This window comes from Bombina bombina, chromosome 3, assembly GCF_027579735.1.
Source record: "Bombina bombina isolate aBomBom1 chromosome 3, aBomBom1.pri, whole genome shotgun sequence".
Taxonomy (NCBI): domain Eukaryota; kingdom Metazoa; phylum Chordata; class Amphibia; order Anura; family Bombinatoridae; genus Bombina; species Bombina bombina.
Genome location: NC_069501.1, coordinates 947941588 through 947960074, shown reverse-complemented (window position 1 = coordinate 947960074; position 18487 = coordinate 947941588). Strand labels below are relative to the sequence as shown.

At 41.4% G+C, this 18487-nt stretch overlaps 1 protein-coding gene across 1 annotated transcript in view; it reads left to right on the top strand.

The window, feature by feature from the left end:
• EPSTI1 (epithelial stromal interaction 1) overlaps positions 1–18487 on the top strand; it is a 257977-nt gene that overhangs the window by 190154 nt on the left and 49336 nt on the right. The window contains exon 8 of the mRNA XM_053707975.1: positions 17413–17496. Within this exon, the coding sequence (XP_053563950.1) occupies positions 17413–17496 (84 nt within the window). The remainder of the gene's footprint in view (positions 1–17412; positions 17497–18487) is intronic.

Genomic DNA, 18487 nt, shown 5'->3' with positions numbered 1-18487 from the left:
TCCTGGACCTCATCCGCGGGAGCTCCCGACAAAGGTGACAGAATTGAAGGGGTGAGTTTTAGTTCTCCATCGGAACATATAATAGAGGTAGTTGGTCGGTAGAGTGTCAGACGTTCCGTGGTGGAGAGACGTTCGCCGCCCCACATTGGAGCAGCATTATTCCTCCTGGATATCTGCATTACCATAGTGAGAGTAGGCGGATTAGGTGAAATAGGTGCCTCCGATCTGTAGTTAACATTTGCTCCCTGAACATTGCCTGAGATCAGTTTGCATTCTAAGGTTTGGCAGTTTGGGATCTGTTTTATTACGAAATGGTCCTCGTTTAGTGCTGTAGCGTCTTGTTTAGGTGGTAGTATTTGCCGGGGCGCCATCTTACCTGCAGTCCCACTTGGTGATAGCCATCAGGTCATTAAACTTTTTATCCAGCTTACGATCGAATTCCAGTAGCAAGGTATATATAGATATTTGGGAACCTTCCATCCCGTTAATTGAAGTAATTGATTAGATGAACCTGCTTTACCGGGCAGGCTGGGGGGGGGGGGGGAGATTTGAATTGATGTTGTAGGCCATAGCCTTGTCTAGCTAGCTGTCCGGAATGGCTCTCAGGATTACATTATTCTCACCAGAAGCAGTTCTTTTAGCAAGACAGTGTTTTCCTGAGTAGAATCTGTAGAAAATATTTGTAGATTTGCTATATAATTATAGATATTCAACAGATTATCTAGGAGATAATGCAACCAGTCATGGTCGCCATCTGGACATGCCCCCATTTAAAAGAATTTTTGCATAACGTTAAGCGGCTGTGGTATTAAAAATTCTTAAAGTAACAGTGTATTTAAAAAAATTCTACCATTTGGGGAATTTTTTATTTAGTATTATGGACATGGAAGACTCTGTGTCTTTTGACAAATGTTTGTTATGCCTAGAGGCACAAATTTTTTTGCCTATGCAATTCTGTGCTGCATGCTTAGCTAGAACACTTTAATTTAAAGATAAATTGTTGCCCTCTGATCCCAATGTCTCTCAGGATGATGCTGTTCAGGCAATGCCACAGCTTTCTCCTTAAATGTCCCAAGCCTCTATGGCATCACATACAGTCCCTTGCAGTTCCTCTCAGCCTCATGGAGGAGTTTAATTGCCTGCAGATTTTGCTGCACAGGTATCTTCTGCGGTATCTGCGGCATTATCTGCTTTTCCTATGCTGGGAAAATGCAAGAAAAAAAATTAGACATTCAGATAGTAAGGTTTCTGTTCCACTTACTGCTATGCAGGTTGCCCTCCCTGGTTGCCCTCCCTCATAAGTCTGATGAGGAGGATACATCAGTAGCCTCTGAGGGTAAAATCTCAGATTCGGACAGTATTATTCCTTCATCTGATACTGAAGAAGTAAACTTCAGATTTAAGCTTGAATACCTTTGTGTACTGTTAAAGGAGGTATTGGCTACTTTGGACGAATCTGTTACTTTTGTCGTTGTCAACCCTAAGAAGTCTAGTAAACGTAATAAATACTATGATGTTCCTTCCTCTGTGGAAGTTTTTCCTGTCCCAGACCATGTGACAGAGATTATTTTACAGGAATGGGAGAAGCCAGGGATTCCTTTCTCCCCATCTCCCATATTTAAAAATATGTTTCCTGTTGCTGACTCCATTAAAGATTCTTGGCACATGGTGCCTAAAGTAGAAGGGGCTATTTCTACTCTGGCTAAGAGAACTACAATCCCTATAGAGGATAGCTGCTCCTTTAAGGATCCCATGGACAAAAAGCTGGAAGCTTATTTGAAGAAGATGTATGTTCATCAAGGTCTTCAATGGCAACCTGCAGTTTGTATTGCCACAGTAGCAAGTGCGGCATCTTATTGGTGCAACACCTTGTCCTAATCAATTTTAGTAGAGACTCCATCGGAGGAGATAAAAGGATTAAGGCTCTCAAACTAGCCAATTCCTTTATTTCTGATGCTAACATGCAAGGTATTAGACTGGGAGCCAAGATGTCTGGCTTCACTGTCCTAGCCCACAGGGCATTGTGGCTAAAATCTTGGTCAGCTGATGTTACCTCTAAGTCCAAGGTTCTGGCACTTCCTTACAAGGGTAAGACCTTGTTTAGACCTGGTCTGGCAGAAATAATTTCTGATATTACGGGTGAAAATTTGTCTTTTCTCCCGCAAGACAAGAAGAACAGACTCATAGGACTTCAAAGTAATTTACGTTCCTTTCATAACTTCAAAGGTCAAAAGTCTTCCTCTCCCTCTTCCAAGCAGGAGCAGTCCAAGTCTTCTTGGAAGCCCAATCAGTCTTAGAATAAGGGGAAGCAATCAAAGAAACCCTCAGCTGAGTCTAAGTCAGCATGAAGGGTTAGCCCCTGGTCCGGGATCGGGATGTTTTGTCAAGCATGGAGACAAGATGTCCCAGATCCTTGGGCTGTGGAAATAGTATCTCAGGGTTAAAAAATAGAATTCAAAAGTTTCCCTCCCAGGGGCAGATTCCACCACTCAAGAATATCTTCAGACCAAGTAAAAAGAGAGGCATTCTTGAACTGCATTCAGGACCTTTCCTCCCTGGGAGTGATTGTTCCAGTTCCAATAATGGAACAGGGTCTAGGATTATATTCAAATCTGATTGTGGTGCCCAAAAAAGAGGGAGCTTTTTGACCCATTTTAGACTTAAAGTGCCTCAACAAGTTTCTCAGGGTACCATCCTTCAAAATAGAAACCATTCGTTCCATTTTTCCTTTGGTCCAAGAGGGTCAGTTCATGATCACCATAGACCTGAAGGACACGTATCTTCATGTTCCCATTCACAGGGATCATCACAAATTCCTGAGATTCGCCTTTCTAGACAAACACTTTCAGTTTGTAGCTTTTATGTTTGGCCTTGCCACAGCTCCCAGAATTTTCTCAAATGTTCTGGGGGCTCTCTTGGCAGTGATCAGGTCTCGGGGAATTGCAGTGCATTCCTGGATGACATATTGGTTCAGGCGCCATCTTTTCAACAAGCAAACTCTCATACAGAGATCTTGTTGTCTTTTCTACGTTCCCACGGTTGAAAAGTGAATCTGTAAAAGAGTTCCCTTGTTAAAGCTACAAGGGTGGTTTTCTAAAGGACCATAATAGATACCGTATCTATGAAAATTTTTGTGACGGAGGTCAGAAAATCCAGAATTCTCTCCTCTTGCCTCTCTCTACAGTCTACTGTTCGGCTATCAGTGGCTCAATGTATGGTGGTAATTGGTCTGATGGTCGCTTCCATGTACATCATTCCCTTTGCTCGATTCCATTTGAGAGCTCTGCAATTATGCGTGCTCAGACAATGGAACGGAGACCATTCGGATCTGTCTCAGAGGATAGATCTAGACCATTCAACAAGAGACTCTCTCCTGTGGTGGCTTTCTCAGGACCATCTGTCTCAGGGCACATGCTTCCGGAGATCTTCCTGGGTGATTGTGACCACGGGCGCCAGCCTGCTAGGCTGGGGAGAAGTCTATGACTCATTAAAGGCTCAGGGACTATGGACTTGGGAGGAGTCTGCTCTCCCCATCTTGTAATTGAGAGCGATTTGGCCTCAATTGACTTGGCCTCAATTGTCCTTAGCCCGGTTTATCAGGTTTCAGTCGGACAACATCACCTCAGTGGCTTACATCAACCACCAGGGAGGAACTCTGAGTTCCTTGGCCATGAAGGAGGTGGCACGGATTATTCAGTGGGTGGAAGCTCACAATTGTTGTGTATCTGCCATCCACATTCCTGGAGGGAACAACTGTGAAGTGAATTTCCTGAGCAGACAGACATTTAATCCCGGGGAGTGGGCTCTCCATCTGGAGGTGTTCTCCAGGTTAACCCTCAACTGGGGGGTGCCAGAGTTGGATCTGATGGCATCTCGGCAGAACACCAAGATTCCAAGGTACAGTTCAAGGTCAAGAGATCCTCAGGCTGCTTTGATAGATGTTCTAGCGGTTCCTTGGGATTTTGGTCTAGCATACCTTTTTCCTCTGTTTGCACTCCTTCCACGAGTTATTGCTCGTATCAAACAGGAGAGAGCATTGGTAATTCTAATAGCTTGTGCATGGCCTCGCAGGATCTGGTATGCAGACCTAGTGAAGATGTCATCTCGGCCACCTTGGAGGTTGCCTCTGAGGAAGAATCTTCTAACTCAGGGTCCATTCCTCCATCCAAATCTCATTTCTCAGAAGCTGACTGCTTGGAGATTCAACGCTTAGTTCTGTCTAAGTGTGGATTTTCGGAGTCGGTCATTGAAACCATGATTCAGGCTTGCAAGCCTGTTACTCGAAAAATTTACCATAAGTTATGGCATAAATAACTTTATTGGTGTGAATCTAAGGGCTACTCTTAGAGTAGGGTCAGAATTCCTAGAATTTTGTCAGTCAGTTCTCTGAAAGGTCAGATTTCTGCATTATCTATTTTGTTACACAAGCATCTGGCGGATGTGCCAGATGTTCAATCTTTTTGTCAGTCCCTGGTCAGAATCAGGCCTGTGTTTAAACCTGTTGATCCTCCTTGGAGCCTTAATCTTGTTCCTAAAGTTTTGCATCAGGCTCAATTTGAGCCAATGCATTCCATAGATATTGCTATCTTTAAAGGTTTTGTTTCTTATTGCTATCTCTTCTGCTCAGAGAGTTTCGGAACTCTCGGCATTGCAGTGTGATTCGCCTTACCTTATCTTTCATGCAGATAGGGCGGTTCTTCATACTAAATTGGGGTTTCTTCCTTAAGTGGTTTTGGATAGAAATATTATTCAGGAAATTGTTCTTCCTTCTCTCTGCCCCAATCCTTTTTCTCATAAGGAACGTCTGTTGCACAACTTGGATGTTGTGCGTGCTCTAAAATTCTACCTACAGACGACTAAGGATTTTTGCCAGTCTTCTGCCCTGTTTGTTTGTTTCTCAGGAAAGCGTAAGGGTCAGCAGCCTCCTGAGAGAATTACAGCTCATTCCACTAGGGCTGTGTCCTCTTCTTGAGCTTTCAAAAATGAAGCTTCTGTGAAACAGATTTGCAAGGCTGCAACTTGGTCCTCTCTGCATACTTTTTCCTAATTTTCCAAACTTTATACTTTTGCCTCGGCTGAGGCCTCTTTTGGGAGAAAGGTTCTTCAAGCGGTAGTGCCTTCTGTTTAGGTCTGCCTGTCTTGTTCGCTCTCCCTATTCATTCCGTGTCCTCTAGCTTGGGTATTGGTTCCCACTAGTAATTGGAATAATGTTGTGGACTCTCCATGTCTTAGGAAAGAAAACAAAATGTATGCTTACCTGATAAATTTCTTTCTTTCCGGACATGGAGAGTCCATGACCCCACCTTTAGTTAGACAGTTATTTTTTACTAAACCTCAGCCACCTCTATACCTTTGTGTTATTCCTTTTTCCATTTTCCTTCAGTCGAATGACTGGGGATTATGGGTAGGGAAGTGACACGTAACAGCTTTGCTGTGGTGCTCTTTGCCTCCTCCTGCTGGCCAGGAGTGATATTCCCACTAGTAATTGGAATGACGTTGTGGACTCTCCATGTCCGGAAAGAAAGAAATTTATCAGGTAAGCATAAATTTATTTTTTATTTTTTTAAATAGCCCTTTTTCCGTAATTCACCTTTTTGTCATAAACAGGGCAAAGGACAGGCAAACAAGGGACTTCCTTGAGAATAAGGGGTATTACAATGCACCCTTCTTGGTGTGTTACTTTGATTTGTATATGTACATATGCATGTATGTATGTTTTTGTGTATTTATGTATGTATATACCGTATATACATATCCATTTTGCTTTTAATCTAGCTGTGTACTTGAAATAGAGTGCCAGACTTTCTACGTGTTGTGTTAATAATTTTGTTTTGTAATGTTCCCGATTGGCTTTGCACCCAGGCTTGTCGGGGGTTAACAGCCTGAGTAACTGAAAGCTATGCAGCTATGCAGCCAGTCCATCACCTTTACCCTCAGCTTCTTTAGCAAGGCAGTGGTCGTCTTGGAGGTATGTTTGGGGTCGTTATCATGTTGGAATACTGCCCTGCGGCCCAGTTTCCAAAGGGAGGGGATCATGCTGGCATTCATGGTTCCCTCAATGTACTGTAGCTCCCCAGTGCCGGCAGCACTCATGCAGGCTCAGACCATGACACTCCCACCACCATGCTTGACTGTACTCCTCACCTGATTGCCACGACACACGCTTGACACTCTCTGAACCAAATAAGTTTATAATGGTCTCATCGGACCATAGGACATGGTTCTAGTAATCCATGCCCTTAGTCTGCTTGTCTTCAGCAAACTGTTTGCAGGCTTTCTTGTGCATCATCTTTAGAAGAGGCTTCCTTCTGGAATGACAGCCATGCAGACCAATTTGATGCAGTGTGCAGCGTATGATCTGAGCACTGACAGGCTGACCCCCCCACCCCTTTAACCTCTGCACCAATGCTGGCAGCACTCATACGTCTATTTCCCAAAGACAACCTCTGGATATGACGCTGAGCATGTGCACTCATCTTCTTTGGTCGACCATGGCAAGGCCTGTTCTGAGTGAAACCTGTCCTGTGAAACTGCTGTATGGTCTTGCCCACCGTGCTGCAGCTCAGTTTCAGAGTCTTGGCAATCTTCTTATAGACTAGGCCATCTTTATGTAGAGCAGCAATTCTTTTTTTCAGATCCTCAGAGTTCTTTGCCATGCGGTGCCATGTTGAACTTCCAGTGACCAGTATGAGAGAATGTAAGAGCGATAACACCAAATTTAACACATCTACTCCCCATTCACACCTGAGACCTTGTAACACTTAACAAGTCACATGACACTGGGGAGGGAAAATGGCTTATTGGGCCCAATTTGGACATTTCCACTTAGGGGTGTACTCACTTTTGTTGCCAACGGTTTAGACATTAATGGCTGTGTGTTGAGTTATTTTGAGGGGCCAACAAATTTACACTGTTATACAGGCTGTACACTCACTACTTTACATTGTAGCAAAGTGTCATTTCTTCAGTTTTGTCACATGAAAAGATATAATGAAATATTTACAAAAATGTGAGGGTTGTACTCACTTTTGTGAGATATTGGGGATACAGAGAGTTACTAACCCTAACACCCCCTAACTTAAATATAATTTAAAATAATCTAAATAAAATTACCATATTTAAATAAATTATTCCTATTTAAAACTAAATACTTACCTATAAAATAAACCTTAAGATAGCTACAATATAACTAATAGTAACATTGTAGCTAGCTTAGGGTTTATTTTTATTTTACAGGCAGTTTTGTATTTATTTTAACTAGCTAGACTAGTTAGTAAATAGTTATTAAGTATTTACTAGCTACCTAGTTAAATAAATACAAATTTACCTGTAAAATAAAACCTAACATAAGTTACAATTACGCCTAACACTACACTATAATTAAATTAATTCCCTAAACTAACTACAATTCAATACAGTTAAATACAATTATCTAAATTACGAAAAAAATACTAAATTACAGAAAATAATAAAATAATTACAATTTTTTTAAACTAATTACACCTAAACTAATCCCTCTAATAAAATAAAAAAGCCCCCCAAAATAAAAAAATCCCTACCCTATACTAAATTACAAATAGCCCTTAAAAGGGCTTTTTGCGGGGCATTGCCCCAAAGTAATCAGCTCTTTTACCTGTAGAAAAAAATACAATACCACACCCCCAACATTACAACCCACCACCCACACACCCAACCCTACTCTAAAACCCACCCAATACCCCCTTAATAAATCCTAACAATACCCCCTTGAAGATCACCCTACCTTGAGACGTCTTCACCCAACCAGGCAGAAGTGGTCTTCCAGACGGTCCGAAGTCTTCATCCTATCCGGGCAGAAGAGGTCCTCCAGATGGCCAGAAGTTTTCATCCAGGCGGCATCTTCTATCTTCATCCATGCGGAGCGGAGCTCAATCCTATTGGCTGATTGGATCAGCCAATAGGATTTTTTTCTACCTTAATTCCGATTGGTTGATAGAATTCTGATGGATTACGTGTAATTAGTTTAATTTTTTTTTAATTATTTTATTATTTTCTGTAATTTAGTGTTTTTTTTTCCGTAATTTAGTTTATTTAATTTAATTGTAATTAATTGTAGTTAATTTAGGTAATTTATTTAATTATAGTGTAGTGTTAGGTGTAATTGTAACTTAGGTTAGGTTTTATTTTACAGGTAAATTTGTATTTATTTTAACTAGGAAGTTATTAAATAGTTAATAACTATTTAATAACTATTGTACCTAGTTAAAATAAATACAAAGTTGCATGTAAAATAAAAATAAACCTTGAGATAGCTACAATGTAATTATTAGTTATATTTTAGCTATATTAGGGTTTATTTTACAGGTAAGTATTTAGTTTTAAATAGGAATAAATTAGTTAATGATAGTAATTTTATTTAGATGTATTTAAATTATATTTAAGTTAGGGGGGTGTTAGGATTAGGGTTAGACTTAGATTTAGGGGTTAATAACTTTATTATAGTGGCGGCGACGTTGGGTGCGGCAGATTAGGGGTTAATAATTGTAGGTAGGTGTCGGCGATGTTAGGGACGGCAGATTAGGGGTTAATAATATTTAAATGGTGTTTGCAAGGCGGGAGTGCGGCGGTTTAGGGGTTAATATATTTTGTAAAGTGGCGGCGATGTCAGGTTCGGCAGATTAGGGGTTAAAAATTTAATTTTACTGTTTGCGATGTGGGGGGGGGCCTCGGTTTAGGGGTTAACAGGTAGTTTATGGGTGTTAGTCTACTTTTTAGCACTTTAGTTAAGAGTTTTATGTTACGGCGTTAGCCCATAAAACTCTTAACTACTGACTTTTAAATGCGGTAGGAGTCTTGACAGGAGAGGATGTACCGCTCACTTTTTCCAAGACTCGCAATACCAGCGTTAGGAAAATCCCATTGGAAAGATAGGATACGCAATTGACGTAAGGGGATTTACGTCAATTGCTCGAATCGGGGGAAAAAAGTGAGCGGTACACCTGTACCTGCAAGACTCGTAATACCAGCGGGCGTTAAAAAGCAGTGTTGGGACCTCTCAACACTGCTTTTTAAGGCGATAGTTAAAGTCAGCTTTAGAGCAGCAATGCATATTGGGATATATCTGAACATGTCTGGTGAGCCAATTAAAGAAGCATTTGTGCATAGCCTGTTACTTTTTAACTCCCAGTATTGCATTGTTACTCCTGTGGCTACATCGATATGATATTCAACAAAGGATACCAAGAGAATAAAAAAATTGATAACAGAAGTAAATTGAAAAATTATCTTTAAATTGCATGCACCTAAATAAAAAAAAACTTTTCATGTTTATATGCTGGTCTCTTTACCTTCAAAAAGTAAAATAACCAAAAGTTCTCTAACGTGAAAACAGAAACTACATGATATATAAACACTAGTCACAAAACTTCAAAATCGTCTTTAATCTTCTTTTATCCAAATAAAAGGTGAGTGATAGCAGCTAAACAAACAGAAGGGCTATATGAGAAGACCATTTGTCATATTCTCTACAGATACAGTGCTTTGTATATTTATTTATACAGAAGCAGCTCTATCATCCCATTCCCTACAGGCACAGTGTTGTGTATACTTATTTATACAGAAGCGGTTCTATCATCTCATTCTCTACAGGCACAGTGTTGTGTATACTTATTTATACAGAAGCGGTTCTATCATCTCAGTACCTACAGGCACAGTGTTGTGTATACTTATTTATACAGAAGCGGCTCTATCATCCCATTCCCTACAGGCTCAGTGTTGTGTATACTTATTTATGCAGAAGCGGCTCTATCATCTCATTCTCTACAGGCACAGTGTTGTGTATACTTATTTATACAGAAGCGGTTCTATCATCTCATTCTCTACAGGCACAGTGTTGTGTATACTTATTTATACAGAAGCGGTTGTATCATCCCATTCCCTACAGGCTCAGTGTTGTGTATATTTATTTATACAGAAGCGGCTCTATCATCTCATTCTCTACAGGCACAGTGTTGTGTATACTTATTTATACAGAAGCGGTTCTATCATCTCATTCTCTACAGGCACAGTGTTGTGTATACTTATTTATATAGAAGTGGTTCTATTATCTCAGTACCTACAGGCACAGTGTTGTGTATACTTATTTATACAGAAGCAGTTCTATCATCTCATTCCCTACAGGCACAGTGTTTTGTATACTTGTTTATACAGAAGCGGCTCTATCATCCCATTCCCTACAGGCTCAGTGTTGTGTATACTTATTTATACAGAAGCGGCTCTATCATCTCATTCTCTACAGGCACAGTGTTGTGTATACTTATTTATACAGAAGCGGCTCTATCATCTCATTCTCTACAGGCACAGTGTTGTGTATACTTATTTATACAGAAGCGGTTCTATCATCCCATTCCCTACAGGTACAGTGTTGTGTATACTTATTTATACAGAAGCGGTTCTATCATCCCATTCCCTACAGGCTCAGTGTTGTGTATACTTATTTATACAGAAGCGGCTCTATCATCTCATTCCCTACAGGCACAGTGTTGTGTATACTTATTTATACAGAAGCGGCTCTATCATCCCATTCCCTACAGGCTCAGTGTTGTGTATACTTATTTATACAGAAGCGGCTCTATCATCCCATTCCCTACAGGCACAGTGTTGTGTATACTTATTTATACAGAAGTGGCTCTATCATCTCATTCCTTACAGGCACAGTGTTGTGTATACTTATTTATACAGAAGCGGTTCTATCATCCCATTCCCTACAGGCTCAGTGTTGTGTATACTTATTTATACAGAAGCGGCTCTATCATCTCATTACCTACAGGCACAGTGTTGTTTATACTTATTTATACAGAAGCGGCTCTATCATCTCATTACCTACAGGCACAGTGTTGTGTATACTTATTTATACAGAAGCGGCTCTATCATCCCATTCCCTACAGGCACAGTGTTGTGTATACTTATTTATACAGAAACGGCTCTATCATCTCATTCCTTACAGGCACAGTGTTGTGTATACTTATTTATACAGAAGCGGTTCTATCATCCCATTCTCTACAGGCTCAGTGTTGTGTATACTTATTTATACAGAAGCTGCTCTATCATCTCATTACCTACAGGCACAGTGTTGTGTATACTTATTTATACAGAAGCGGCTCTATCATCTCATTCCCAACAGGCACAGTGTTGTGTATACTTATTTATATAGAAGCGGTTCTATCATCTCATTACCTACAGGCACAGTGTTATGTATACTTATTTATACAGAAGCGGTTCTATCATCCCATTCCCTACAGGCACAGTGTTGTGTATACTTATTTATACAGAAGCGGCTCTATCATCTTATTCCCAACAGGCACAGTGTTGTGTATACTTATTTATACAGAAGCGGTTCTATCATCCCATTCCCTACAGGCACAGTGTTTGAGTGTTGTGTATACTTATTTATACAGAAGCGGCTCTATCATCTCATTCCCAACAGGCACAGTGTTGTGTATACTTATTTATACAGAAGCGGCTCTATCATCCCATTCCCTACAGGCACAGTGTTGTGTATACTTATTTATACAGAAGTGGTTCTATCATCTCATTCTCTACAGGCACAGTGTTGTGTATACTTATTTATACAGAAGCAGCTCTATCATCCCATTCCTTACAGGCTCAGTGTTATGTATACTTATTTATACAGAAGCGGCTCTATCATCCCATTCCTTACAGGCTCAGTGTTATGTATACGTATTTATACAGAAGCGGTTCTATCATCCCATTCCCAACAGGCACAGTGTTATGTATACTTATTTATACAGAAGCAGTTCTATCATCTCATTCTCTACAGGCACAGTGTTGTGTATACTTATTTATACAGAAGCGGTTCTATCATCCCATTCCCTACAGCCACAGTGTTGTGTATACTTATTTATACAGAAGTGGTTCTATCATCTCATTCCCTACAGGCACAGTGTTGTGTATACTTATTTATATAGAAGTGGTTCTATCATCTCATTCTCTACAGGCACAGTGTTGTGTATACTTATTTATATAGAAGCGGCTCTATCATCTCATTACCTACAGGCACAGTGTTGTGTATAATTATTTATACAGAAGCGGCTCTATCATCTCATTACCTACAGGCACAGTGTTGTGTATACTTATTTATACAGAAGCGGCTCTATCATCTCATTCCCAACAAGCACAGTGTTGTGTATACTTATTTATACAGAAGCGGTTCTATCATCCCATTCCCAACAGGCACAGTGTTGTGTATACTTATTTATACAGAAGCGGCTCTATCATCCCATTCCTTACAGGCTCAGTGTTATGTATACTTATTTATACAGAAGCGGTTCTATCATCCCATTCCCAACAGGCACAGTGTTGTGTATACTTATTTATATAGAAGTGGTTCTATCATCTCGTTCCCTACAGGCACAGTGTTGTGTATACTTATTTATACAGAAGTGGTTCTATCATCTCATTCTCTACAGGCACAGTGTTGTGTATACTTATTTATACAGAAGCGGTTCTATCATCTAATTCTCTACAGGCACAGTGTTTTGTATACTTGTTTATACAGAAGCGGATCTATCATCTCATTACCTACAGGCACAGTGTTGTGTAGTATACAGAAGCGTAGAAGTAGTGTAGTATACAGAAGCGTAGTAGTGTAGTATACAGAAGAAGTATTTATACAGAAGCGGTTGTATCATCCCATCCCCTACAGGCATAGCATTTTGTATACTTATTTATATAATTATTTATTATTATTATTCTTTATTTATAAAGCACCAACAGATTCCGCAGCGCTGCCCATGGGTACAAGGATAACAGTACAATGGAGAAACAATACAATAAAAGCAAAATTTTACAGACAAATACAGGGGGAATTGAGGGCCCTATTCACATGGGAATTTACAATCTAGAGGGGTAGGAAGATGGGAAACATGAGGTGGGGACTGCAAAGGTGAGAATGATATTAGTGAGGAGATAGAGGGTAACTGTTAGTTAAGTGAAGTTAGTTTGTTAATAAGTCGGGTGATAAGCTTCCCTGAACAGAAAGGTCTTTAGGGAACGTTTAAAGGAGGAGAGGTTAGGGGCAAGTCTGACAGCTGAAGGAAGTGCGTTCCAGAGGGTTGGTGCCGCACAAGAGAAGTCCTGTAGTCTAGCATGAGAGGAAGTGATGGTAGAGGACGCAAAAAGCAGGTCATCTTAGGGGCCGGGCAGGAGTATATTTGTTGATGAGTGAGGACAGGTAGGGTGGGGAATTTTGAATTTAACTCTGTTGTTAATGGGGAGCCAGTGAAGGGATTCACAGAGAGGTGCAGCAGAAACAGAGCGTCAAGAGAGGTGGATTAGCCTGGCAGATGCATTTAGGATGGATTGGAGGGGAGAGAGGCGGGAGAGAGGGAAGCCAGTTAGTAAGTTGTTACAGTAGTCAAGTTGGGAAATAACCAGGGAGTGGATTAGCTGTTTAGTAGTTTCAGCACTTAGAAGCGGACGAATTTTGGAGATATTGCATAGGTGGTTGCGGCAGGATGAAGAGAGCAATTGGATGTGGGGAATGAAGGACAGATTTGAGTCAAGCGTGACTCCGAAGCAGCGGACTTGGGGTGATGGGGAGATAGTGATGCCGTCAACAGTGATAGAAAAATTAGAGACTGGAGTAGAGTTAGAGGGGGGAATTAGAAGTAGTTCAGTCTTGGACATGTTTATTTTTAGGTGGTGAGAGGCCATCCAGGAGGAAATGCCAGTTAAGCAGTCGCTGATGTGAGAATTGACAGAAGGAGAGAGTGAAAAAAATAGTCAGCAAGGTCTTGAGCACTGAATGCAGATGAGGGGGGTGGTACAGGTGGGTAGAGGAGAGAGTTAAAAATGGAGAAGAGTGTTTTAGAGTTTGAAGAGTGAGTGGATATAAGAGAAGAGAAGTAGGTTTGCTTAGCTAAGCGAAGGGCAGAGGTGTAAGAGTAAAGAATGAACTTATAGTAGATGAAATCAGGTTCAGAGCGGGATTTCCTCCAGGCACGTTCAGCAGTGTGGGAGCATTTTTGTAGGTGGTGTGTTTGTTGGGAGTGCCAGGGCTGGAGCTGACGACGTGGGGCTTTGCGAAGATGGGGCGGAGCGAGAGTGTCAAGTGCAGCGGAGAGAGTATTGTTATTGTGGGTTATAGCAAGGTCAGGGCAGGATATCGTGGAAGTGTGGGGGAGGCGTATTTGAATAAGATTGGAGAGTTGGGGAGGGTCCACAGTGTGTAGATTTCTACTGGTACGGGGGCAAGAGGGGGAAGTAGGTTTAGCATCTATATTAGGATTAAAGGTGAGCAGATGGTGGTCTTAGATGGGAAATGGGTGACAGGCAACATCAGAGAGAGAGCAGAGATAGGAGAATACCAGATCAATCGAGTGTCCATCGCGGTGGGTAGGGAATAGCGTATATTGTGAGAGGCCGAAGGAGTTAGTGAGTGAGAGAAGTTTAGAGGCAGCAGGGGCATATGGGTTGTCAATAGGGATGTTGAAGTCCCCCAGAAATAGGGTAGGTGTATTTGTAGAGAGAAAGTGAGGAAGTCAGGCAGCAAAGTTGTCAAGAAATTAGGAGGTTGGTACAGGGGGGAGCGATAGATAACTGCCACTCTGAGAGAGAGGGGGGAGAACAGGCGAATGCAGTGGACTTCAAAGGAAGAACAGGAGAGAGATGGAAATGGAGATAGGTTCTGATAGGAGTAAGATGCCAGCACCGCCACCATGTCTCTCACCTGGCCTAGGTGTGTGGCTAAAGTGAAGACCACCATGATTTAGAGCAGCAATGGAAGCAGTGTCAGAGGAAGATAGCCAGGTTTCAGCAAACAGGTCGTGAACAGTTGTAAGTTTGTTACAGATGGAGCGAGCATTCCAGAGGGCACAAGAAAAGAGAGGGTATAGGCGCTGTGTGTTAATGGAGATGAGATTATGATGAGAATCCATAGTATTTATTAGGGTTAGTGTGCAAGTGAAAACAGTTTACTTTCAACTTATAATACGAGCGCAACCTGACAAGTGCAAAAAGCTTACTTCTAGCACAATTAAGCGGGAGCATTAAATATTGCTCCACTTGTAATCTGACCCTTTTCTGAGTTTACCTGAGAGCCTGGGGCATATACATCTATGATTACCCAAATATAACAATTATGACAACTGCTAATCTGCAGTTTTTCTCTTTTGTGAACAGGTTTGTATACATTTTGTGTGTGCGTGTATGTGTAAGCGCATGAGTGAGTGCTTGTATGTGTGAGTGTGAGCCCATGAGTGTGTATGTGTGAGTGTGAGCACATGATTGTGTAGGTGTATGTGTAAGTTTGAGAGCATTAGTGTTTGCATGCATGTGTAAGTGTGAGTGCATGAGTGTGTGCGTGTATGTGTGAGCGTATGAGTGTTTGCATGTATGTGTAAGTGTGTGCGTGTATGTGTAATTGTAAGTGCATAAGTGTGTGAGTGTGAGCGCATGAGTGTGTATGTGTGAGTGTGAGAGCATGAGTGTGTGTGTGTGTATGTGTAAGTTTGAGCGCTTTAGTGTTTGCGTGCATGTGTAAGTTCATGAGTGTGTGTGTGCTGCATGTGCAAGTGTGAGCGCATGAGTGTGTATGTGTGAGTGTGAGCGCATGAGTGTGTGTGTGTATGTGTAAGTTTGAGCGCTTTAGTGTTTGCGTGCATGTGTAAGTTCATGAGTGTGTGCGTGCTGCATGTGTAAGTGTGAGCGCATGAGTGTGTGTGTGCATGTGTGAGCGCATTAATGTGTGCATGTATGTGTAAGTGTGTGTATGTGTAAGTATGAGTACATGAGTGTGTGAGTGTGAGTGCATGAGTGTGTGCAGGTCTGTGTAAGTTTGAGCACATGAGTGTGTGCGTGTGAGCGCATGAGTGTGTGTGAATGTGTAAGTTTGAGCGCTTTAGTGTTTGCGTGCATGTGTAAGTTCATGAGTGTGTGCATGCTGCATGTGTAAGTGTGAGCGCATGAGTGTGTGCATGTGTGAGCGCATTAATGTGTGCATGTATGTGTAAGTGTATGTATGTGTAAGTATGAGTGCATGAGTGTGTATGTGTGAGTGCATGAGTGAGTTCATGAGTGTGTGCATGTATGTGTAAGTTTGAGCGCATTAATGTTTGCGTGCATGTGTAAGTGTGAGCCCATGTGTGTGCGTGTATGTGTGAGTGCATAAGTGTGTATGAGTGAGTGTGAGCGTATGAGTGTGTACGTGTAAGTGTGAGTGCATGAGTGTGTATATGTGAGTGTGAGTGCATGAGTGTGTACGTGTATGAGTGAGTGTGTACGTGTATGTGTAAGTGTGAGTGCATGAGTGTGTATGTGTGAGTGTGAGCGCATCAGTGTGTACGTGTATGAGTGAGTGTGAGCGTATGAGTGTGTATGTGTAAGTGTGAGCCCATGAGTGTGTATGTGTGAGTGTGAGCACATGAGTGTGTAGGTGTATGTGTAAGTTTGAGAGCATTAGTGTTTGCGTGCATGTGTAAGTGTGAGTGGATGAGTGTGTGCGTGTATGTGTGAGCGTATGAGTGTTTGCATGTATGTGTAAGTGTGTGCATGTATGTGTAATTGTGAGTGCATAAGTGTGTATGTGTGAGTGTGAGCGCATGAGTGTGTTCGTGTATGTGTAAGTGTAAGTGTGTGCAGGTATGTGTAAGTGTGAGAACATGAGTGTGTATTTGTGAGTGTGAGCGCATGAGAGTTCGTGTATGTGTAAGTTTGAGCGCTTTAGTGTTTGCGTGCATGTGTAAGTGCATGAGTGTGTGCGTGCTGCATGTGTAAGTGTGAGCGCATGAGTGTGTGCATGCATGTGTGAGCGTGTATGAGTGAGTGTGAGCGTATGAGTGTGTACGTGTATGTGTAAGTGTGAGTGCATGAGTGTGTATGTGTGAGTGTGAGTGCATGAGTATGTACGTGTATGAGTGAGTGTGAGCGTATGAGTGTGTACGTGTAAGTGTGAGTGCATGAGTGTGTATGTGTGAGCGCATGACTGTGTACGTGTATGAGTGTGAGCGCTTGAGTGTGTACGTGTATGAGTTAGTGTGAGCGCATGAGTGTGTACGTGTATGAGTGAGTGTGAGCGCATGAGTGTGTACGTGTATGAGTGAGTGTGAGTGCGTGAGTGTGTACGTGTATGAGTGTGAGCGCATGAGCACGCATGTATGCGTTTTCAGTTGTTTTATTCTCATGTCATTTATAAAATACCAGTATGCTGTATTATATCTCAAAATATACAATCTGCTGATAAATATAATTAGAAAAATAAAAGATCCATCGGGAGGTCAAGGGCAGTGAAATTGCATTTTTATATATTTGTATTCACTTTTTTTCCCTTTCCTTGACAACATTGTTTTCATGATCACCAAATACAGACAAGATCCAGCTGCAGTGTTTATAGAGTGTGCTCCTGTATGTTTTTAGGCAAGAAGCCAGGCCTACAAGCAACAAGAAAAAGAAGAAGAAAGCATGAGACTGCAAGAAATGAAAGCGGAACAACGTAGGAAAGTAGGTTCATACTTGCGTCATTGATCAGTTTACCATGTTCCAAAAATATAAATTCACTCATGCTTTTATATTTACTACTATTTTCTTTACTGATTTAAGCACTTACTAAGATGTGAAACTAAAGGAACATAAAACCTAACATTTTTCTTTCATGATTCAGATAGAACGTAACATTTGAGAAAACTTTCTTTTCTCCAACATAGGTGTGTCCGGTCCACGGCGTCATCCTTACTTGTGGGATATTCTCTTCCCCAACAGGAAATGGCAAAGAGCCCAGCAAAGCTGGTCACATGATCCCTCCTAGGCTCCGCCTACCCCAGTCATTCTCTTTGCCGTTGCACAGGCAACATCTCCACGGAGATGGCTAAGAGTTTTTTGGTGTTTAAATGTAGTTTTTATTCTTCAATCAAGAGTTTGTTATTTTAAAATAGTGCTGGTATGTACTATTTACTCTGAAACAGAAAAGAGATGAAGATTTCTGTTTGTAAGAGGAAAATGATTTTAGCAACCGTTACTAAAATCGATGGCTGTTTCCACACAGGACTGTTGAGATGAATTAACTTCAGTTGGGGGAAACAGTGGGCAGACTTCTGCTGCTTGAGGTATGACACATTTCTAACAAGACTTGGTAATGCTGGAAGCTGTCATTTTCCCTATGGGAACCGGTAAACCATTTTCTGAGTTTAGTATAAGAATAAAGGGCTTCACAAGGGCTTTAAAGACTGGTAGACATTTTTCTGGGCTAAAACGATTACTTTATAAGTATATTTAGTGGATTATAACTATAAATAGTTCTTTTAATCTTGGGGATGTATTAATAAAACGGCAGGCACTGTATTGGACACCTTTTTCACTGGGGGCCTTTTCTAGTCATAGGCAGAGCCTCATTTTCGCGCCACTAATGCGCAGTTGTTTTTGGAAAGCAAGGCATGCAGATGCATGTGTGAGGAGCTAAGAACCACTGAAAAAGCTTATTGAAGGCGTCATTTGG